General features: G+C 42.9%; 1 protein-coding gene across 3 annotated transcripts in view; it reads left to right on the top strand.

Moving 5' to 3' along the window:
* Positions 1-1,059: 1,059 nt before the first annotated feature.
* Positions 1,060-25,496, top strand: part of fndc1 (fibronectin type III domain containing 1) — a 91,050-nt gene continuing 66,613 nt past the window's right edge. For 2 of the 3 annotated variants that reach the window (XM_061886804.1, XM_061886802.1), the window contains exons 1-2: positions 1,062-1,198; positions 20,723-20,893. In XM_061886804.1, the coding sequence (XP_061742788.1) occupies positions 1,126-1,198; positions 20,723-20,893 (244 nt within the window). In that variant the 5' untranslated portion in view covers positions 1,062-1,125. Of the gene's footprint in view, positions 1,199-20,722; positions 20,894-25,496 lie in introns of all 3 variants that reach the window. The other variant, XM_061886803.1, reaches the window with a different exon arrangement.

The raw sequence follows: 25,496 nt of genomic DNA, 5'->3' as shown, positions 1-25,496 counted from the left end.
TCAAATTAATAGTGCTTACAAAGTACAAAGAAGAAGTATTATGAGAAACACTTTCAAACTTATTGAAAATAAGATATTCTTCATCTTAGTATGTTAATAATGACTGAAATAATTAAGTACATGTTAGAAAACTGCTGTGTTACTCACTCACAGATATCATTTTGCTATTTTGATATTTTGCTGTAAAGAAGGTCAGTGAATGAATGTATATATTTGTGGGCGCTCTGAAGTGGAAAAGGGGTAGGATTAAATAAGCTTTGCTTCTTCCGACTCCTTTTCGGACATGATGTATTTTGTATTGTGAAATGATGAAATTACCTGATGTATAATGTTGTAATTAATCGTGTAAATAAAAACTTCTCCCTATCGGTGTATCTGTACTGCAAATTTTAAATTTGAATGACAATAAAAAGGAAGTCTAAGTGTTATGATACCTCCAAAGAATGTTCCCTCTAATTTTCCATCGGATTTGCAAGTGTGTAATTTGTTGTGAGTTCATGCACTGTGTTGGTTTTGTTCTTTGAACAAGGAGATGTTCATGCACGGTTCATTTTGTGCACTAGTAAAAAAAAACATATATTTGTTTTGAATTTGAAAAAAAAAACAAAAAAAAACAACAACTTCATTTTTCACTAAAGAAGGGTTCGGTGAATGTGCATATGAAACTGGTGGGGTTCGGTATCTCCAACAAGGTTAAGGACCACTTATCTGGAACAACTAATCCCGCAATACAGTGTTTATGAAAACACCAGTGTAGTGGACCATGTAAAAATTATATTAGCACGCCATCTAGTGTACCCATTTGCCATTGAGCAGCGTTACTGTGACGTCATGAAAATGTTCTTCAAATATTGCTCACAAGAGGGAGCCATAAGGGAATGTCCATCATATGAATGCTTACATTAAGACATTTATTTAATCAGCACGGACGTGTATTCTAAATGCAAAGCAATAACTGATCATATGTATGTATTGATGATTATTTGATGTAAAACTAAATGTTTGGCTTGTCTTTCCAATGGGCGAGAGGCTCAAGTAGCTGCTGATGGGAGGGCTGCTAAGTTTCAGCCCCTCAGTGCTGGGCTGCTGGTGCGTCTCTCCTTGTATCTGTGCACCACAAGCACCATGGCTCTGTGCGCAAGTAGCACGCTTTTGGCGCTTCTTGTCGCCTTCTGCACACCTGGAGGTGGATGGACAGGTAAAATATTTGCTTTATCTTTTCAATAATCAGGTGCACATGCATGCTGAATTGTGATTCTTCCAATTTGCTTTTTTTGTAAGAAGCTGATGAAATTGTTCTTATATTAAACAATGCTTATAGTTAAGTTATAAACAAAGTGATTATTGAGAAAGAATAACATGCAGAACAACTTATTTTTGGGGATTTGCACCTTAATGTTACTTAATTTGATTATTCCATTTTGAGTGGCAACTTTGCCTTGCAAAGTTCAATTTCATGTGTTTTTTTTTTTTCATCTTGAAATTAATCTATAGTGGTCATCAGTTTTATTGCTTGTTGATTATTGGAGTTGTAGGAAAATTGGTGCACAGCAAATATCTGGTTTGTTTGAAACTAACTTTTGAACATCTTTACTTTAAGTATTGTACTTCGAAAAGTGTTAGAAAAAAGTAAAATGTATCATGTTTATTATTATTTGTATTAATCTGTTATTATTATTATCACCAGCATTAATTGTATTATTATTATTGTTTTTTTATTATCATCATATTATTTTTTTAAAGAAGTAGTATGATTTTATATTATATATATTATTATTTAGGAGATATGAATGCAAAATATTATTACAAATATTTTATTTTAAATGTGACTCCTATTTATCAATACTTTTTGATTTATTGGCTGATTTTTTTATTCATTGTTATTATTTGTATAAGTAGTAATAGTAGTATCTTTTTCTCATCTGTTATTCAAAAGTTAATAGGAGATATTCATGCAAAATATTATAAATGCAGATATAAATACAAAATATTTGAAAATATTCTTTTTTAAATGAGACTAATTTTTAACAAGACTTTTTGATTCATTGGCGTATTTATTATTTTTATTAGTAATAATTATTTTAGTACTAGTACTATGATTGTATATGCTCATTATATAATTATCATAAGGAGAGATATGTGCAAAATTATATGAATACAGTTATAAATGCTAAATATTTGAAAGCATTTTCTTTCAAATGTGACTCATTTTTAGTGATATTTTTTTTAATTGGCTGGATATTATTCTTTTTATTAGTAGTCATAGATTGTTTTTCTATGTTTTATTAAATAATTATGAGTAGATATAAATGAAAAATTATATTTGAAAAGTTTTTTTTTTGACTAATAATATTTGAAAGTACGTTTTGATTTATTGTTTAATGTGTGGTATTTATTGTAATATAATATATATATATATATATATATTATAGATCCCCATACCCACTGCGTTTTAAGGACAAAACCATCCATCCATTTTCTACCGTTTGTCCCTTTCGGGGTCGCGGGGGATGCTGGAGCCTATCTCAACCGCATTCAAATGGAAGGTGGAGCACACCCTGGACAAGTCGCCACCTCATCGCAGGGCCAACATGGACAGACAACATTCACACTCACATTTTTTTAGTGTGGACCTAACATTCTACAAATTTCTACAAATTTCCAGTTTATTCCCATTGGAATTTGGGAAAAATGTCAGTGATGCGATTCATTGCAAAAATATCCTTGAATATCCCTGAAACAAAGCGATAAAATAAAAAAAATAAAAAATGTCTAAAACAGTACACTTTGGAATTTAGGAAAAGTGACTCAGCAATGTTTTTTTCCAAGTCAACATTCCTCTGTGGGCAGCAGGGTGGCAGAGGCGTCTGCCTCACAATACAAAGGTCCTTGGTTCGATCCTGCGCTCGGGATCTTTCTGTGTGGAGTTTCATGTTCTCCCCGTGACTGCGTGGGTTCCCTCTGGGTATTCCGGCTTGCTCCCACCCCCAAAGACATGCACCTGGGGATAGGTTGATTGGCAACACTAAATTGGCCCTAGTGTGTGAATGTGAGTGTGAATGTTGTCTGTCTTTCTGTGTTGGCCCTACGATGAGGGGGCGACTTGTCCAGGGTCTACCCTGCCTTCCGACAGAATGCAGCTGAGATAGGCACCAGCACCCCCCGTGACCCCGAAAGGGATAAGCGGTACAAAAATGGATGGATGGATGGAACCTTCCTCTGCATCTTTGTGTTGTATTTTTTATTTCTTTTTATTCACCGCTCACACTTGAGAGATCCCTAATGGAATCTTGGGTCACTGGTGCTTGGCCTCCAAGTGTTGTTCACAGTTAAAAGGCTCCCTCCTGGGGCATTTTTTTTACAGTAGTTGTTAAGGGAGAAGTGAGTGTCGCTCATTGACTTTCTCTATTCACATGTCATCAGCTTGTCAGTGTAATATTTATCAAGTCATCTAATGAAACCGGGCCTGTGAGTGTATCGGGACACCTTGGCAACGGGAGAACAGAGGCATAGTGTACTTGGATAATGTCACTGCAACTCCTCCTGGAAAGTAGGAAAGTAAGTGAGACAGAGGAGAAGGAGGCGATCATGTCATTGCAAGCCAGTGGAATTTAATTTCCCTGGCTCACTGAACATGCTGGATTCCTGCAGGAGCTTTCTCCAGAGGCTTGAAGAGGAATTTTAGCGACTTTTGCTGTTTTGACAGAAAACGTGACTGCACTTTGAGGCAGAAAGAAGATTTCTCTCATTTTTCCACACGTTTCCAGGTGTGTTTAAAGGGGATCTGCACTTTTGGAGGGAGAATTTTACGTATCATTCACAATCCCTATGTAAGACAAAAACACATAAGTTTTCCTTTTTTAAGCACTCTGAATAGAAAACAACGTGTTAGGAACTGGGTAAGAGACGGGAGGCAAATTTGAACAACATAAAGGAATACATTTAATCCGTCCAAAAAGTGCAACAAAAGGCGATGGGGCAGAAAATGCTCACCATGAAAACTATATGAAGTCGGTTCCTCAAAGGTTGGCAGTGGAAAAGCCGGGGCGGACTAGTGCGCAGGGAAAAAGTCTCTACTGCCTCAGGGAGGCTAGAAAACAAAATACAACAAGGTTAGGAAATACCAGAATAAGGAAAGTCAACATACCTGTCTGACGGGGCAAAGCGGGCACATGCACGTAAGAGGTGCAGGATCAAAAATTAACCGACAAGGAGCAGTTGTGGGTGACGAGCTTATATAGTCCTTGGTCGAAAATGTTTGCAGGTGTGTTAGTGTCCGCCCCTCGCTGGAGGCTAACGAGCTGAGGAAACAAATCACAATGAAAAAGAAGGCAGGGAAATAAAAACATCACATAATGGAGCATATAGGAGTCGCTCTATTCTGCCCAAAAAGCTCTCAAACACTTTCAAACACCTCTATTAAGGGTTTGTACTGTACATGCTGTAATATGTAATGTAGTAACGGGCCCATTCATAATAACATCCAATATTGATGTATTTTGCTCATTTTCAGCATATGTGGCACAACAATTTAAAAAACGCATCACGTTTGTTTGTTTTTCTTTAACAACGTTACTGATGACTTCATGAGAGCCCACAAAGAAAATAAAACATCACTTACTGTACAATGTCTGCTGTCACTTGGATGCCAACTGATATGGCTCAAATAACCCTTGAAAGGAAAAGGGGGGTGTAACCAAGTGTCTTTTTGCGTCTTTCTCTCCATTACTGGGTCTAAATTGGCTGTCAAATTGTAACAACAGGTCGGATTATGTCCTCGTCTTTCCAATATCAGCGTGGGAGGCACGATTTATGGTTTAGCGAGCACCGAAGCGAGGAAGCAGCTCACCAGTCGATGATGTCAGCATAGCCACAATACCTTGTGATCACTGCGCCGTTATAACTTGTGTGTCTGTGTTGGCGTTTATAATAAAAATATCACTAATACTTTATATTAGTGTATAAATAGTAGAAATATTCAAGTCACAAAATGTAAATTAAGAATGTTTGGCCATTTTTGGATGTTTTTTATTCGGTTTTCATGGGCAGAATAGCAGACTTCTTATAGACTCCATTGCAATCCATCCGTCCATCTTCTTACGCTTATCCGAGGTCAGGTCACGGGGGCAGCAGCCTAAGCAGGGAAGCCCAGACTCTCCTCTCCCCAGCCACTTTGTCCAGCTCTTCCCGTGGGATCCCGAAGCGTTCCGAAGGCCAGCCGGGGGACAGAGTCTTACCAGTGTATCCTGGGTCTTCCCGGTGGCCCCGTGGACGTGCCCTAAACACCTCCCTAAGGAGGCGTTTGGGTGGCATCCTGATCAGATTCCCGAACCACCTAATCTGGCTCCTTTCGATGTGGAGGAGCAGCGGCTTTACTTTGAGCTCCTCCTGGATAGCCGAGCTTCTCACCCTATCTCAAAGGGAGAGCCCCACCACCCGGCGGAGGAAACTCATTTCGGCCGCTTGTACCCGTGATCTTGTCCCAAAGCTCATGATGGGAACGTAGATCGACCGGTAAAATGAGGGATTTGCCTTTCAGCTCACATCCTTCTTCTCCACAACGGATCGATACAACGTCCGCATTACTGAACACGCTGCACCAGTCCGCCTGTCGATCTCACCATCCACTCTTCCCTCACTCGTGAACAAGACTCTGTGGTAGTTGAACTCCTCCACTTGGGGAAGGATCTCCTCCCCAACCCGGAGATGAAAGTCCACCATTTTCCGGGCGCGAACCATGGACTCAGACTTGGAGGTGCTGATTCTCATACCAGTCGCTTCACACTCGGCTGCGAACTGGTCCAGTGAGAGCTGAAGATGCTGGCCAGAAGAAGCCATAAGGACCACATCATCTGCAAAAAGCAGAGACCTAATCTTGGAGCCACCAAAGCGGATCCCCTCAACGCCATGATTGTGCCTAGAAATTATGTCCATAAAAGTTATGAGCAGAATCGGTGACAAAGGGCAGCCTTGGCGGAGTCCAACCCTCACTGGAAACGTGTCCGACTTACTGCAGGCAATGCCGACCAAGCTATGACACTGATCGTACAGGACGCAGTCCGCCACAATCCAACAGTCCGATACTCCATACTATCTGAGCACTCCCCACAGGACTTCCCGAGGGACACTGTGGAATGCCTTCTCCAAGTCCACGAAGCACATGTAGACTGGTTCGGCAAACTCCCACGCACCCTAAAGGACTCTGCCAAGAGTATAGAGCTGGTCCACAGTTCCACGGCCAGGACGAAAACCACACTGTCCCTCCTGAATCCGAGGTTCGACTTTCCGGCGTAGCCTCCTCTCCAGTACATCTGAATAAACCTTACCGGAAAGGCTGAGGAGTGTGATCCCACAATAGTTGGAAGACACCCTCTGGTTCCTCTTCATAAAGAGAGGAACCACCACCCCAGTCTGCCAATCCAGATAACCGCCCCAGATGTCCACGCAATGCTGCAGAGTCTTGTCAACCATCTCAGCCCCACACATCCAGAACCTTAAGGAACTCCGGGCGAATCTCATCCACCGCCGGGGCCTTGCCACCAAGCAGTTTTTCAACTACCTCAGCAACCTCGCCCCAGAAATAGGAGAGCCCACCACAGATTCCCCAGGAACTGCTTCCTCATAGGAAGACGTTTTGGTGGGATTTAGGAGGTCTTCAAAGTATTCCCCCCACAGATCCACATTATCCGCAGTCGAGGTCAGCAGAACACCATCCGCACCATACACAGTTTTGACAGTGGACTGCTTCCCCTTCCTGAAGCGGCGGATGGTGGTCCAGAATCGCTTTTAAGCCGTCCGGAAGTCGTCTTCCATGGCTTCCCGGAACTCCTCCCATGTCCAAGTTTTTGCCTCCACTACAGCTGAAGCCGCACACCGCTTGGCCTGTCGGTACCTGTCCGCTACCTCCGAAGTCCTATGAGCCATAAGAACCCGACAGGACTCCTTCTTCAGCTTGACGGCATCCTTCATTGCCGGTGTCCACCAACGGGTTCTAGGATTACCGCCACAACAGGAACCAACTACCTTGCGGCCATAGCTCCAATCAGCCACCTCGACAATAGAGGTACGGAACATGGTCCACTCGGACTCAATGTCCAGCACCTCCCTTGTGACATGTTCAAAGTTCTTCCAGAGGTGGGAATTGAAACTCTCTCTAACAGGAGACTCTGCCAGACATTCCCAGCAGGCCCTCACAATGCGTTTGGGCCTGCTAGGTCTGTCCGGCATCCTCCCCCACCATCGCAGCCAACTCACCACCAGGTGGTGATCGGTAGAAAGCTCCATGCCTCTCTTCACCAGAGTGTCCAAAACATGAGGTTGCAAATCCGATGACACAACTACAAAGTTGATCATGGAACTGCGGCCAAGGGTGTCCTGGTGCCAAGTGCGCATATGGACACCCTTATGTTTGAACATGGTGTTTGTTATGGACAATCTGTGACGAGTACAAAAGTCCAATAACAAAACACCACTCGGGTTCAGATCTGGGCGGCCATTTTTCCCAATCACGCCTCTCCAGGTTTCACTGTCGTTGCCAACATGAGCATTGAAGTCCTTCAGTAGGACAAGAGAATCACCCGAGGGAGCACTTTCCAGTACTCCCTCGAGTGTATCCAAAACGTGTGGGTACTCTGAACTGCTGTTTGGTGCATAAGCACAAACAACAGTCAGGACCCGTCCCCCCACCCGAAGGCGGAGGGAGGCTACCGTCTCGTCCACTAAGTTAAACTCCAACGTGCAGGCTTTGAGCCGGGGGGAAACAAGAATGGCTACGCCAGCTCGTCGCCTCTCACTGTGTGCAAGGCCAGTGTTGAAGAGAGTCCAGCCCCTCTCGAGAGAACTGGTTCCAGAGCCCTTCCTGTGCGTTGACTATATCCAGCCGGAACTTCTCCACCTCGCGCACTAGCTCAAGCTCCTTCCCCCCAGCGACGTGACGTTCCACGTCCCAAGAGCTAGCTTATGTAGCCGAGGATCAGACCGCCAAGTGGCCTGCCTTCGATTTCCGCCCAGCTCACAATGCACCCGACCTCTATGGCTCCTCCCATGAGTGGTGAGCCCGTTGGAGGGGTGACCCACGTTGCCTCTTCAGGCTGTGCCCGGCCGGGCGAGGGAAATCTGAGTCTTGATTGTTGAATTCCCATAGAAGTCTTCGAGCTGCTCTTTGATTGATTGATTGATTGATAGTACTTTATTTATTGCTTCAGGAGAGTTCCTTCAGGAAAATTAACATTTTCAGCACAATCCCATTCAAGATCAGACAAACATTACAGATGGACAGAACAGAATCGCTGACGGGTCTGCTGACTTCCGGCGCCCCTTACAAAAAAGCTGAGATACAGGTAAACAAGGGGGGGGGGGACAAGATTAAAATAAGATTAAAATAAGATTAAATAAAATAAAATTAAATAAAAAAAAATGGTCTAAACCTGGGCCTCTGGAGAGGGGGTCCAGACTGAGGCCAAAGGGAAAAAAAAACAAAAAACAACAACTCATAGCCATAGTACAAATTCCTCTTACATCTGTGTAAGAGGGAAACATCACAGATCAAAGAAAATTAAGGACATGAAAGACATTAAAGCAGCAGAGCTGATACTACCAACCACTTCTACATACAGCAATGAATAAAAAGTAAAAGAAACATATACACTGTGGTGGCCTCCGCGGTGTTCCACGCCATCGTCTACTGGGGTGGAGAGAATATGGCCAGAGACAGGAGCAGACCCAACAAAGCAACAAAGAGAGCCGAATCCACTCTCGGCCGCCAACCAATTCTCGGCCATGTCCAGTCCGTATGCATGAGCGAGGATACGTCCATAAAGACTGAGGTGTCCAATTCCTGCTCATTCAGCCAAGACACTGTGAAGCTTGTCCGTCCCGGCGCTCAGTGCCAGCTTTGCAGCCCTGTCTCTTCATCCGCATCTCCTCCAGTCTCTCCAAACTGACTCTGGTGTAGCAGAGACCCAGCAGCTGGTCTCCATGGCCAAAAGGCTCCAGGGAGGCAGATCCAGAAGTCCACCAAAAGCACCGCAGAGGTCACGAAAGTGCCACCCCTTGTCACACAGTCCCAAAGGGTCCTGGACCAAAAGGCAATATATTTATATATATATATATATATATATAATAACACATGAAAACAAGAGGGAAACAAAAGGATGACACAAGAGCACGGAGCTCCTGCCAACAGCAGCCACTACAGCTGCGCCATTTTGAAAAAAAAAAAAAAAAAAAGCTGTCTGTCTGATCCCTCTCCTAGGACCTGTTTGTCTTGGGAGACCCTACCGAGGGGACATGAAACCCCCCTGACAACATAGCTCCTTGGATCATTGGGACACGCAAACTCCTCTACCACGGTTAGGTGGCAGCTCAGAGAGGAGCTGACTCCATTGCAAACAGACTTTTATTTATGTTTATTCACGGGTTTGAATGCATTAAAAAAAAAAAAATCCGTCGTCATGTCTTTCATTTTGATTGTGAACGATAGGCAAAGTTCCAAAAAGAAGAGCAGTTTTTCCTTTATCAACCTGACATGCTGTCGAGTCGTCCAACTACACCGCCTGCATCTTACTTGACTGCCTGCCCGAGCTGCCAGCGATGACATGTCTTGTGTCATGAAGTCATGTCATGGCAGTGCTCCAAAGGTTTAAACAAGTACCATCTGGGCCGCCAGCACACCTGTCACAACGCTGATGATGTCAGCAGGATACAGTGGAGCCTAAAAGGTTGTATGCAGTTGGGTCTGGAAGGCTGTTACACATCCAATTTGTTTGGGTTTTGAGGCAACTTTTTCCCATAGGAAGTAGTGGAAATGTAAATAATCAGTTACAGAGTGAAACTGTCGCCATCAATGAATCTTCAAAGGCATAAATGTTTTGTTTCTTATACCCGGGGGTTTGTTAGGTACTTTATATTAGTTGGTTGTTGTTGTTATTTAAAGATATTTACACAGTGTTTCTCAAAAATGTTCTGTTACGCCACCTAGGAAGAAGAAAATATTTCACTCTGTTCATTGTGTTCAACATCTTCTTCTTCTCCAAATTTTGGCACGCTCCACCTTCCACTTTTTTCACCCAATTCAAAGCTTCAAACTGTTCAGCCTTTTCGGTAAGCGCGGGCTTTCCCTTGACAAATTCCAATAATTCCCAGATTTTCCAAAATGTCGTGTTTTCCGGGACATTTTTCCCATTCAAAATGAATAGGCCACTTTTCAATTTTACACCATTTCCACATTTTTCAACCAATTCAAACCATTCCACCTTCAACACATTCCACCATCCTGATAATTCAAACTGCCTTTTTCCCAAGTTAAAAATTTTTTTCAGGATTTTGCAGAATTCCTAGTTTTCCAAAGCCCTGTTCCCACCCTATTTTCTAGCGACTACTGCTTCCACATTTTTCAACCCACTTCAACCGTTCCACTGTCAAAACATTTCTCTTAATTAGAACCCAACTGTATTCAACCTTTAAGGCTCCAGTGCAAAAATTCCAGTTTTTCTCCAAAATTCCAGGAATTCCGTTATATCGTTTTTAATTCAAAATGTTACTACTTCAACATTTCTCGACGGATTTGAAATATTCCAACACCCACAATTTCGACTCATTCAGACAATTCAAATTGTTTTAAAAATTCCCGCTTTTCCCGAAATTCCAACATTTTTGGAAAAGTCCCATTGAAATTCCTCATTTCCCACATTGTTCATCTGATTCTAACAGTTCCAACTTCCAAATATTCAGCCTGTTCAGGAATGGTGTGCTCCACTTCAACAATTAGTCATTTTGAAGTTCAATTTCAGAACGATTATTCACACTCAATTCCTTTAGGAATTGCTTCATCTAGTTTTTCTATAAAATTGTTATAACTATACCTCTGCATAACATTGTAAGCTTATTAACATTAAAGGAAACAAGACTCCAGTCTTTCTTAGTCTTCCACAGGGGTTACAGTGAAGCCAAGGGCTACATACTCTTCATCATGTTCTGGTACGGCAAAAAAAGCGTGTTCTCCGAGGTCACGCCTGCCCACTATTTCAGAAGGACTGATTTACATGAACATGGCTGACTTGTCGGGTTCACTAGGTTGGGCCACACCTAGAATGCGACTCGTCACAACGGCCAGATGATAAGTCTTATGAAGCCTGCAGTTGTTATTTGAAACATAACAAGGTTCAAACTAAATCTGATATAATGAACAAGCTAAACAAATGGAAACAAAACATGAGTTAAGACCAAACACATCTATTCAAAGCCAATTTTTTATGTAATTGCTATCATCCATCCATTTCCTACCGCTTATTCCCTTCGGGGTCGCGGGGGGCGCCGGAGCCTATCTCAGCTACAATCAGACGGAAGACAGTGTACACCCTGGACAAGTCGCCATCTCATCACATCAAACAAAGGTAAAACAAGTTGGGCACTGAAACTTTATGCAAGGTCAAAATGAGACAAAATGTAACAAATAAATAAATCTTTATGTAACTACTTAAATGTGTAGTTATAGTTAGATTATAGATTTATAGTTTGAATTAAACACATAAGTGTGATTTTAGATTTAATTTAATTAATTATTTATCAAACTTTTGTCATGTTTTATTAATAAAATTCAGGATTTCCCGATTGACTCTAATTGTTTCAGGATTTAATCATTATTTCCATCCATCCATTTTTCTACCGCTTAACCCTTTTGGGCTCGCGGGGGGTGCTGGAGCCTATCTCAACTACAATCCGGCGGAAGGCGGAGTACACCCTGGACAAGTCGCCACCTCATCGCAGGCCCAACACAGATGGACAGACAACATTCACACTCACATTCACACACTAGTGACAATTTAGTGTTGCCAATCAACCTATCCCCAGGTGCATGTCTTTGGCGGTGGGAGGAAGCCGGAGTACCCGGACGGAACCAACGCAGTCACAGGGAGGACATGCAAACTCCACACAGAAAGATCCCGAGCGCATTCTATTAATTCATTAATTTATTGGGTCTGTGAAACTCAGCCATCAAAGTCAGTGGGAAGGGCGAACAAAAATCAAGTCCAATGATTGCTTTAGTCTAATGTCTGAAACTTTGGAAGCCTTTCAAAGTAAAGATGATTTACTTGTATTTTTTTGGGAGTTGTTATATATTTTATACTAGGCAGAGTATGTCGAAGCAAGATTCAGACCCAGAGCATGTAGAAGTTAAAATAGAGGAATTTTTAAAGTTATTTTCGCACTTACAGACAAAAATATCGACCAGTACACCTCCTCTGGTCAAAGTTCCACAGACAAGTGGAAGTTCTGGGTAACCAGTCAGGTTACCCAGAACCCACTGAATTTGACCGCTGTGGTTGACGGATGAAATAAATTAATGACACACAGGATTGTGATAAATCATTAAATCATGAAATTATTAATTACATCTTGAAATAGTTCATTTAATTTTCTAACTAATTCATACATCTATGAAACAGTTAAATCTGCTTTTACATTAAATACATTAATGAACATTTTGATAACACATTTATGTATTTATTTCCAATTATAGATAATTATTGACATTTAAGTAATTATTCATATTTGTCATTTATTTATTAATTTAGTTTGTCCGATTTGACCCTCCAAAAAATATAAGTATCGATAAAACACTCTTTAAACAAAACTATAACCTTATTTAATATCGTTATAAGTAGACTTTTTACTATCTTGACTTTCTTTTCTAATAATAGTTTTGTCATTGTACTATTTTTAATTCATTTTTATAATATGTATATATATATTTTGAAACACTTTTGCTTACTTATCTTAATATTTTGCCCTCCTTTTCTTTACTCTTTATGCTTGTAACTTCCATCCATCCATCCATTTTTCTACCGCTTGTCGAATGGGAGCGTGAATGTTGTCTGTGTTGGCCTTGCGACGAGGTGGCGACTTGTACAGGGTATACCTCGCCTTCCGCCCGAATGTTGCTGAGATAGGCTCCAGTACCCCCGGCGTCCCCAAACTTGATGTCTTTTTGTTTCGTATTTTGACTAGCTTCAACTTCGACTTCATTTTGAGGCTCCTCTAGCTCACCCATGGTGCTAGTGAGCAAGAGCCATATATGATATGCAACTTGACTTCATTGTCATATTTACGGCAGAAGTCTTAAAATTGAACGATTCTGTCCATAACTTTTATGGACATAATTTCTAGGCGCAGTTAGGGCGTTGAGGGGATCTGGTCTGGTGGCTGCAGGATTAGATCTCTGCTATTTGCAGATGATGTGGTCCTGATGGTTTCATCTGGCCAAGATCTTCAACTCTCACTGGTTTGGTTCTCAGCCGAGTGTGAAGCAACTAGGATGAGAATCAGCACTTCCAAGTCCGAGTCCATGGTTCTCGCCCGGAAAAGGGTGGAGTGCCATCTCCGGGTTGGGGAGGAGATCTTGATCTAAGTGGAGGAGTTCAAGTATCTCGGAGTCTTGTCCACGAGTTAGGGAAGAGTGGATTGTGATATCGACAGGCGGATCGGTGCGGCGTCTTCAGTAATGTGGACGCTGTATCGATCCGTTGTGGTAAAGAAGGAGCTGAACCGGAAAGCAAAGCTCTCAATTTACCGGTCGATTTACGTTCCCATCCTCACCTATGGTCATGAGCTTTGGGTTATGACCGAAAGGACAAGATCACGGGTACAAACGGCCGAAATGAGTTTCCTCCGCCGGGTGGCTCTCCCTTAGAGATATGGTGAGAAGCTCTGTCATCTGGGAGGAGCTCAAAGTAAGGCCGCTGCTCCTCCACATCGAGAGGAGCCAGATGAGTTGGTTCAGGCATCTGGTCAGGATGCCAACCGAACGCCTCCCCAGGGAGGTAATTCGGGCATGTCCAACTGGTAGGAGGCCACGGGGAAGACACAGGACACGTTGGGAAGACTATCTCTCCCGGCTGGCCTGGGAACGCCTCGGGATCCCCCGGGAAGAGCTGAACGAAGTGGCTGGGGAGAGGGAAGTCTGGGCCTCCCTGCTTAGGGTGCTGCCCCCGCGACCCGACCGTGGATGAGCGGAAGAAGATGGATGAACTATTAAAATTCTGAGATTTTAGTTTTGTAATTCTATGACTTTTTTTCCTCATAGTTACCATAATTTATCCTTTTTTTCGACAGTATTTTATAATAATATGACTATTATTGTAATATTAAGCCTTTTTTTTCATTGAATTGGCATTTTTATTGGTATTAACATTTTTTAATTACTTATCTACTTATTTGTTGTTCTATTCTTTTATTGTTTCAGCTTTGACTTTTTATAGACAAATATTTTTTCCACTAATCCTGGCTTGCTGATGTGTAAATATGACGTGCATGAACTCATTGGCCGGTGCTAAAACACCCTAGGCTCTTGCTTTTCCTTTCTTACAAATCAACATTCAGCAATCAATTATAGAAAGAGAGTATTTCTTCTGACATTGTGCTGATTGATGTGCTGGTGTTAATGTCTGCAGCCAGAGGGCAACAATCATTCTTCGTCCTAAAGAACCACCAAGATGAAAGAGTTCACTTAAGGTCAGGTGGAAAGGAAGACCCATATAGGTGCCACAAGGAATTCTGTAGCCTGTGGCATTATTTAACATGAAACCTGACTCAGAGAAAATGCATGGATGGGAACCATATATATATTTCCCCTTTTTTCACAAAAATTAAATTAGAGACGCTGATATTCAAACCCTGGCAGGTGCACAGAATGTGACTTTCTGTTGCGCAACAAGCCCTAAAACAAAACACAGGGTTCATACGGGTGCTTAAAAACCTTGAAAATGCTTGGATTTTAATGTTGTGTTTTCAAGGTCTGAAAAATGCTTGAATTTTGGGTGAAGTGCTTGTAAATGCTTGGAAATGTTCATCATATTTCTCGGCAACTCAATAGGCTAATTATAAAATGGAAAAGATTACAATAAGTTTCCTTAAAAATGAAAGCTACACGCTTGATCTGTTGGCTTGTGCACGAGCCCTTACATTAGGTTGTTGTCATGTATACATGGCTCTGTGTCGCCCCCAAGAGGACAGTGGTGCATCATGCCAGGAGGTTGTCGTTTTAATGACCATTGGATGGCAAATGACAAATACAAACTTTGGATAAAATGTGGACCAAATCCACGTGTTGCTTGCTGCAAAGTATGCACAGAGGAAATCCAGCTTTACGCAATGGGAGAGTCTGCTCTCTCGAGTCATATGAAAGGTAGGCCACAGAGATTACTAGCCGTACAAGTTAACTAACGTTAGCAAAAGTATTGTTGTCTAACCTTTTGGTACATGCTAGACCTAAACTGTGAGATCAGCCATAGATTACATATCAATTACGGAGAGTTATTACGAGCTATGCCAGGAAATAATAAATTAAATTGTTAAGAACTTCCCTCAACTAAAAATTGATTTGTTTTCATAGCCACAGTTAAAAGGCTAGATATGCTTTAAGGTGGCTGAGGTGTTGCGAAACAAACAAAATATTTTCCTTTAATTTATTATCCTTATTTTAATGTGGAACAGTTCTGTTGATCAATGAGTGAAATTGTCATTTTGAGGGTGCATGTATTTATATCCCATTATGAAGTTTACAAGCACAGATACGGTGTGAATCAATCCGTGCTGTTCGATGTTATTGAGTGCTGTAAGAAAGAAAAAGAACAAGAACTTTGAAAAACAACAGAAATTGAGACACTTTTGCGAACACCAATGACATTGAATAGTCCACAGTAGGGGTCACCAACCTTTTTGAAACCAAGAGCTACTTCTTGGGTACTGATTAATGGAAAAGACTACCAGTTTGATACACACTTACATAAATTGCCAGAACTAGCCAATTTGCTCAATTTACCTTTAATAAATAAATCTACATAGAAAAAAAATGGGTATTTCTGTCTGTCATTCCGTCGTACATTTTTTTTCCTTTTACGGAACGTTTTTCGTAGGGAATAAATGATGAAAAAAACACTAAATTGAACAGTTTAAAAGAGGAGAAAACAGGAAAAAAATTTAAATTTAATTTTGAAACATAGTTTATCTTCAATTTTCGACTCTTTAAAATTCAAAATTCAACCAAAAAAAATGAAATGAAAAACTAGCTAATTCGAATCTTTTTGAAATAATTACAAAAGGAATTTATATAACATCATCAGTAATTTTTCCTGATTAAGATTCATTTTAGAATTTTGATGACATGTTTTAAATAGGTTAAAATCCAATCTGCACTAGGTTAGAATATATAACAAATTGGACCAAGCTATATTTCTAACAAAGACAAATTCTTCTTTCTTCTAGATTTTCCAGAACAAACATTTCCAAAGACTTTGAAATAAGATTTAAATTTGATTCTACAGATTTTGTAGATTTGCCAGAATATTTTTTATTTATTTTAATCATAATAAGTTTGAAGAAATATCATTTGTCGAAAAAACAGAAGCTAAAATAAAGAATTAAATTAAAATGTATTAATTATTCTTTACAATAAAAAAAATATATATATATAATTGAACATTGATTTAAATTGTCAGGAAATAAGAGGAAGGAATTTGAAAGATAAAACGGTATATGTGTTTAAAAATCCTAAAACAATTTTTAAGGTTGTATTTTTTCTCTAAAATTGTCTTTCTGAAAGTTATAAGAAGCAAAGTAATAAAATAAATGAATTTATTTAAACAAGTGAAGACCATCCATCATCCATCCATCCATCCATCATCTTCCGCTTATCCGAGGTCGGGTCGCGGGGGCAACAGCCTAAGCAGGTAAACCCAGACTTCCCTCTCCCCAGCCACTTTGTCTAGCTCTTCCCGGGGGATCCCGAGGCGTTCCCAGGCCAGCCGGGAGACATAGTCTTCCCAACGTGTCCTGGGTCTTCCCCGTGGCCTCCTACCGGTTGGACGTGCCCGTTCGGGTGGCATCCTGACCAGATGCCTGAACCACCTCATCTGGCTCCTCTCGATGTGAAGGAGCAGCGGCTTTACTTTGAGTTCCTCCCGGATGGCAGAGCTTCTCACCCTATCTCTAAGGGAGAGCCCCGCCACACGGCGGAGGAAACTCATTTCGGCCGCTTGTACCCGTGATCTTATCCTTTCGGTCATGACCCAAAGCTCATGACCATAGGTGAGGATGGGAACGTAGATCGACCGGTAAATTGAGAGCTTTGCCTTCCGGCTCAGCTCCTTCTTCACCACAACGGACCGGTACAACGTCCGCATTACTGAAGACGCCGCACCGATCCGCCTGTCGATCTCACGATCCACTCTTCCCTCACTCGTGAACAAGACTCCTAGGTACTTGAACTCCTCCACTTGGGGCAGGGTCTCCTCCCCAACCCGGAGATGGCACTCCACCCTTTTCCGGGCGAGAACCATGGACTCGGACTTGGAGGTGCTGATTCTCATTCCGGTCGCTTCACACTCGGCTGCGAACCGATCTAGCGAGAGCTGAAGATCCCGGTCAGATGAAGCCATCAGGACCACATCATCTGCAAAAAGCAGAGACCTAATCCTGCGGTTACCAAACCGGAACCCCTCAACGCCTTGACTGCGCCTAGAAATTCTGTCCATAAAAGTTATGAACAGAATGGGTGACAAAGGACAGCCTTGGCGGAGTCCAACCCTCACTGGAAATGCGTTCGACTTACTGCCGGCAATGCGGACCAAGCTCTGGCACTGATCGTACAGGGAACGGACCGCCACAATAAGACAGTCCGATACCCCATACTCTCTGAGCACTCCCCACAGGACTTCCCGAGGGACATGGTCGAATGCCTTCTCCAAGTCCACAAAGCACATGTAGAATGGTTGGGCAAACTCCCATGCACCCTCAAGAACCCTGCCGAGAGTATAGAGCTGGTCCACAGTTCCACGACCAGGACGAAAACCACACTGTTCCTCCTGAATCTGAGGTTCGACTATCCGACGTAGCCTCCTCTCCAGTACACCTGAATAAACCTTACCGGGAAGGCTGAGGAGTGTGATCCCACGATAGTTGGAACACACCCTCCGGTCCCCCTTCTTAAAGAGAGGAACCACCACCCCGGTCTGCCAATCCAGAGGTACCGCCCCTGATGTCCACGCGATGCTGCAAAGTCTTGTCAACCAAGACAGCCCCACAGCATCCAGAGCCTTAAGGAACTCCGGGCGGATCTCGTCCACCCCTGGGGCCTTGCCACCGAGGAGCTTTTTAACTACCTCAGCGACCTCAGCCCCAGAAATAGGAGAGTCCACCACAGATTCCCCAGGCACTGCTTCCTCATAGGTTGGTGGGATTGAGGAGGTCTTCGAAGTATTCCTTCCACCTATCCACAACATCCGCGGTCGAGGTCAGCAGAACACCATCCGCACCATACACGGTGTTGATAGTGCACTGCTTCCCCTTCCTGAGGCGGCGGACGGTGGTCCAGAATCGCTTCGAAGCCATCCGGAAGTCGTTTTCCATGGCTTCCCCGAACTCTTCCCATGTCCGAGTTTTTGCCTCCGCGACCGCTGAAGCTGCACACCGCTTGGCCTGTCGGTACCTGTCCACTGCCTCCGGAGTCCTATGAGCCAAAAGGACCCGATAGGACTCCTTCTTCAGCTTGACGGCATCCCTCACCGCTGGTGTCCACCAAGGGGTTTTAGGATTGCCGCCCCGACAGGCACCAACTACCTTGCGGCCACAGCTCCGATCTGCCGCCTCGACAATAGAGGTGCGGAACATGGTCCACTCGGACTCAATGTCCAGCACCTCCCTCGTGACATGTTCAAAGTTCTTCCGGAGGTGGGAATTGAAACTTTGTCTGACAGGAGACTCTGCCAGACGTTCCCAGCAGACCCTCACAATGCGTTTGGGCCTCCCAGGTCTGTCCGACATCCTCCCCCACCATCGCAGCCAACTCACCACCAGGTGGTGATCGGTGGAAAGCTCCGCCCCTCTCTTCACCCGAGTGTCCATAACATGAGGCCGCAAATCCGATGACACAACTACAAAGTCGATCATGGAACTGCGGCCTAGGGTGTCCTGGTGCCAAGTGCACATATGGACACCCTTATGTTTGAACATGGTGTTTGTTATGGACAAATGTGACGAGCACAAAAGTCCAATAACAAAACACCACTCGGGTTCAGATCCGGGCGGCCATTCTTCCCAATCACGCCTCTCCAGGTTTCACTGTCGTTGCCAACGTGAGCGTTGAAGTCCCCCAGTAGGACAAGGGAATCACCCTGGGGAGCACTTTCCAGTACTCCCTCGAGCGTTCCCAAAAAGGGTGGGTACTCTGAACTGCTGTTTGGTGCATAAGCACAAACAACAGTCAGGACCCGTCCCCCCACCCGAAGGCGGAGGGAGGCTACCCTTTCGTCCACCGGGTTGAACTCCAACGTACAGGCTTTGAGCCGGGGGGAAACAAGAATTGCCACCCCAGCCCGTCGCCTCTCACTGCCGGCAACGCCAGAGTGGAAGAGTGTCCAATCCCTCTCGGGTTCCAGAGCCCTTGCTGTGCGTCGAAGTGAGTCCGACTATATCCAGCCGGAATTTCTCGACTTCGCGCACTAGCTCAGGCTCTTTCCCCCCCAGTGACGTGACGTTCCACGTCCCAAGAGCTAGCTTCTGTAGCCGAGGATCGGACCGCCAAGTGCCCTGCCTTCGGCTGTCGCCCAGCTCACAATGCACCCGACCTCTATGGCCCCTGCTATGGGTGGTGAGCCCATTGGAGGGGTGACCCACGTTGCCTCTTCGGGCTGTGCCCGGCCGGGCCCCATGGGAACAGGCCCGGCCACCAGGCGCTCGCCATCGTGCCCCACCTCCGGGCCTGGCTCCAGAGGGGGGCCCCGGTGACCCGCGTCCGGGCGAGGGAAATCTGGGTCCATGATGTTTCTTCTTCATAAAGGTCTTCGAGCTGCTCTTTGTGAAGACCAAGTCTTTAAAATATTTTCTTGGCTTTTCAAATTCTATTTGAGTTTTTTCTCTCTTAGAATTAAAAATGTCGACCAAAGCGAGACCAGCTTGCTAGTAAATAAATAAAATTAATAAAATAGAGGCAGCTCACTGGTAAGTGCTGCTATTTGAGCTATTTTTAGAACAGGCCAGCGGGCTACTCATCTGGTCCTTACGGGCTACCTGGTGCCCGCGGGCACAGCGTTGGTGACCCCTGGTCTACAGAAACACTGCTTCATTTTCTATGCCCCACTCAGTTAATAACTGCTGGATCAATGTTAGGCTTACTTAGGCTTTAGCAGATTTCCCTTATTTTTCCTGCAGACAGCATTTGGTGACCTCAAACAACAAGGCTATGGATTGATTCACACTGGTTTTAGCCTTTTGACGGGTACTGGAAAAACTGAAAAATTTATTTTGAAAGTCCTTAAAAAGTGCTTAAATTTGGCCATGGAAAAGGTGTATGGACCCTGATAACAGCATCACTGGTGTCTCTGGCTTGTAGTGGTAGTTTTTAATTGGGGTTAAAGGCAAATTGGTTTGGGTGGAGCTACAGGTCAGCGCCTGTGGATTTTGGTGGCAAGGTGAGAGGTGCTCTTGTAAAAGCTAAAACACAGCAGATAACCCCGGGGCTTACTTGCATATGTGTCATCTTCTTGTGTGAACATGTGTGTCCCATATCTTTTTAGCCTTCAAACACACTCTCACACCTAATTATCTTTAAGTTAGCTGCTTGAACTGATTTTGATCTCGAACAAAAAAAAGAAAAGAAGTGCAAGACATTGTCCAAAAATAGTTTTTATGGAGACAACAATGTATCCATGTATGATTTGCATTCCAGCAGAGAAACATCTGCGGTCACATCATGGGAAGCCAACTACAATGAGGGAGAGCTGGGAACCTTCTATTCTTCTTGATGGAAGACCTGTGGTCAGCAGCAACAGACCAATGAGAACTCATCGCTACGCTCGCATGGGCAAGGAGAGCCGCTCCCACCTTGTGGAGGATGTAGGTAAGATAGTCACTGAATGACTGACAAGATGGAACTAATAATAATGAGAAAGTTCTAGTAGAGGTTTGTTGTGCTACGATCCTAAGCACGGAAGACGACTATTATTGTGAGCTTCAGGGTTTTAGGGTCTTAAATCATTCCCAATCTTGGCCTGCTGTCTAGACTACACATTGCTGCATGGACAGGGTGACCTGCTATAATAGTTATTCCATTTTCCTCTTTACTTAGAATCTACCGGCCATACTTCAAAAGTGATTGTAGCCAGCCTGTCCTCTGTTTGTTGTGATTACTGTACTTGTGTGTCTTCACAGAGTATTAGGGCCATGGAGAAAATGGGAAGGGGGGAGGAGTAATATTACCAGGAAAAAGTGGTAATGTTGCAAGAATAAAGGTCTGAAACTGAAGTCGATAAAAAGTTGTGATGTTACGAAAATAAAGTTGTAATACTACGAGAAAAGAGTAAAGTCGTAATAATGTGAGAGAAAGTGGTCCTTTTTCGGGCAGTCTTCAACTAAGCCAGATTTTCATAAATTAATCTGATTTGTTACATTTTGCCCATAGTCAAAATCAGGCATCTTTGTATGATAACATGTATGCTAAATGTATGCTAGCAGAAATACAGCTAATGGGGATCCCCACAAATAAAAATATCTCATTCACAATTGTTTTTACCTCTGAAAGGATAAAACACTAAGGTATACAAAAACATTGCAGAGATTGGATAGTTAATCTATCTCTAGTCTTTGGATCAGTCCTGCTGGGACCTTGGCTTCAGCGCTGGCATTTTGCCAAGAAGACAATTAAACTCGACTATTTAGAGCAGGGGCCTCAAACATGCGGCCGTTATAATGCGGCCCGCGCTTTGATATGACAATTTAATGTTGATGCAGCCCGCGAGTTTAATATGAACAGCACTTGATAGGTCATGCTTGCCAATGTCCCCAATTTTCCCGGGAGACCCCTGAATTTCAGGGCACCAATTCTCTCTAAGCCCCTGTCAATTTTTACCAGATCAACAATATTCAGGGAGTGCCATAATGGCACTGCCTTTAGCGCCCCCTACATCCTGAACTGACCGCGTGCAAGCCCAGTTGTAAGTTGCATTTGGCCATGTGAGACGCACGTGTGTTGTTGTAAGATGTATTTGATCAACAGCTACACACGTCACACTAAGGGTGGCCGTAAAAAATTTTTTAACACTGTTACAAATATGTGCCAGACTGTGAACGCACACCAAACAAGAATGACAAACACATTTCGGGAGAACATCTGCATCGTAACACAACATAAACACACCAGAACAATTACTCAGAATCCCATGCAGACCTAACTCTTCCGGGCTACAATATACACACCCCCGCAACCACCAACCCCCCACACTCCCACCCTCCCTACTTGCGTCGGTTGAGGTGGTGTATATTGTAGCCCTGCAAGGTGTTCTGGGTATTTGTTGTCTTGTGTTTAAGTTGTGTTAGGGTGCGGAAATTCTCCCTAAAAGGGTTTGTCATTCTTGTTTGGTGTGGGTTCACAGTGTGGTGCATATTTGTAACGGTGTTAAAGTGGTGTATACGGCACCCTCAGTGTGACCTGTATAGCTGTTGAACAAGTACGTCTTGCAGCCACTGACGTTGTTCTGCACAAGTCTCACACAACATGTTACAGAGCCGACACGTTGGTTGTGTGATATAAAAGTGTGCGCGATGACATGTAGTGGAGCAATAGTCTTCTTTTGGGGGTGCGCGGACCCCTGGAGGTACTTGAAGGTATGCCAAGGGACGAGTGAGATTTATTAAAAACGTTCTAAAAAAACAGCAGCAATTCATAAATCCTTTATACATATGTTTATTGAATAATACTTCAATGAAGTATGAATGTAAGTTCATAAACTGTGGACAAATAATACAACAATCCAACATTCAGTGTTAACAGCTTTGTGGACATGTTCCATAAATATTGTTGTTAAAGATTTCTTTTTTTGTGAAGAAATGTTTAGAATGAAGTTCATGAATCCAGATGGATCCCTATTACAATCCCCAAAGAGGGCACTTTAAGTTGATGATTACTTCTATGTGTAGAAATCTTTATTTATGATTGAATCACTTGTTTATTTTTCAACAAGTTTTTTTGTTATATTTATGTCTTTTTTTCCAAATAGTTCAAGAAAAAGACCACTACAAATGAGCAATATATTGTACTGTTATACAGTTTAATAAATCAGAAACTGATAACATAGTGCTGCATTTTACTTCTTCTTTATCTCTTTTTTCAACCAAAAATGCTTTGCTCTGATTAGGGGGTACTTGAATTAAAAAAATGTTCACAGGGGGCACATCACTGAAAAAAGGTTGAGAACCACTGTTGTAGAGGACGTTAAAGACAGTGCAATCACGGCAGCCCTTAATAATGTCAGCCGGGTGAAAATTGGGAAAAATTCCGGAGAATTGTTGCACCGGTAGATTGTCGGGAGGTGCACTGAAATTCAGGAGTCTCCCGGAAAAATTGTGAGGATTGGCAAGTATGTTGCTAGGGCGGGAAAGCCATTCATAGAAGGTGAATTCACTAAAAAGTGCATGTTGGATTTTTTAAGAAATCTTTTCTTGCGGCCCAGCCTCACCCAGTTTCTGCACCCAGTAGCCCCCAGGTAAATTGAGTTTGAGACCCATGATTTAGAGGAGGTAAACATCGTAACAAAGTTTCCTTCCGTAAGTGACCCTGAAGAGAGATAATTACCGTTTCCAGTAAGGAGCAGTGAGAGAAACCTGTTTTCCCCACGCCGAGTCCATTTTTTGTTGAGCCCTACTAGGGCCAATAGCGGATTTTTGTGTTTGATGAGGGGCTCTGTCTTGATGGCCCTTTCTCAGAACATCCTCCCAAAACAGTGGATCATTTGCGGTAATCATGTCTTCTTAAAACATATGTAAACTATTCTTGATAAGTATCAATCTAACAACGATTTGAAAAGTAAATCAATGGATGTTTTTGGTATTAGAAAAAGAAAACAATGGATTAAAGATCAACAGACTTTCTATTAAGTTTACTACTTTTAATGATAAGGACATTAAACGTCAAGTCAAGTCTGTCTGCCCGTCTGTGGTGTCATCGCCATCAGTCTGCAAAAGGAGAATGGCGAGAAAAGTCACAACAAATGCAAACGCGACAAAACAAAATCATAAATTCCAACACAACTTTCAGCTACAGCACGATTGCAAAAGCCAAACACATGCCAAAACGCAAATTTTAACCATAAAGGACGCTAAAAACGCAACGGAAGTGACAGCAGAGCAAGCTATGGTGACGGACAAACTTCCTGAACATAGTATATAAATATTTGGGGGGGTAATGATTAATCGATACATAGATAGATCGATTTATATTCCTGCATTTCAAGTTTATTGATCTGTGCCCGGCAAGATTGCCTTCTGTAAGCTAGGTATCGAACCAAGAATGTTTTAAAAGGTATTTGATTGATTTTATTGACACTAGGAAAACATTGGCTTTACGGCAGACTTTATATGAAGTTTAACATTTTTAAAAATAAGGAGGTTAAATGTAAATTTTTCCCGTCTGTAACTTCACCAAAACAAAAAAAGCGGATAGCTACGGTGGCTGAGAAAGGTCCCAACAAATACAAACGCTACAAAACATTAATTCCAACAATACAGCTTTGAGTTACAGCACGATTGCAAAAGCCATAACAAATGCAAACAACGCAAAACAATAATTTAAAGCAGCAACACAACTTTAAGCTACAAAAGACATGCCCACTACATAGGTGTTCATGGTGTATCAAAAGATTTGCTTCTTTGAGTTCACATGTGCGGTGTAATAACCTTGCCATCCGTAACAGCCATGAAGCCGTAAATGTCTGGAATTGTGCCTTTCCAAAACAGAAACAAATCCTTGCAGAATGTGTGTTATTTCCTCAGTAGTGTCGTAAATAACACTGTGGCACTAACCTTTGCATTGTAAATGTGTCTGGAAAGCTACTGTTGGAACATCAAAGGCAGGTTTTGCTTTGACTTGGGAAGAGCGACACTGAATACAATGGGGGAAAAAAACAGTGAAGGGAAACTTTTTACCAATTCCTCGGAGAAAACGGTGTGTACGGTAAAGGTTAGTTAGCAGAGTGATGGCACACCAAAGTTGTACTGAACATCCCAAAAGAAAATGACCTGGGTGACCAAAACATGAGGTACACTTGTACAAATTTATGAAATGGGGGGCACAAGAGCGGTGTAATAGAACCTTCCAATTTTAAGAAAATATTAATCCATCCAGCCATCCATCCATTTTCTACCGCTTATTCCCTTTTGGGGTCGCGGGGGCGCTGGCGCCTATCTCAGCTACAATCGGGTGGAAGGCGGGGTACACCCTGGACAAGTCTCCACCTCATCGCAGGGCCAACACAGATAGACAGACAACATTCACACTCACATTCACATTCACACACCCAATTTAGTGTTGCCAATCAACCTATATTTTTTAAATAACCTACTGCCTTTGCGGAGATAAAGCTGGCTTTTAATTGAAAGTATTTACTCTGATCTAATGTCGTGACTAGGCCAACAGGAATATCTGTGGTATTCGAGGATTGTTATGATAA

The sequence above is a fragment of the Nerophis ophidion genome, linkage group LG24 (genome assembly GCF_033978795.1).
Source record: "Nerophis ophidion isolate RoL-2023_Sa linkage group LG24, RoL_Noph_v1.0, whole genome shotgun sequence".
NCBI classification, from domain to species: Eukaryota; Metazoa; Chordata; class Actinopteri; order Syngnathiformes; family Syngnathidae; genus Nerophis; species Nerophis ophidion.
This window is presented reverse-complemented; position numbering and strand designations above follow the sequence as displayed.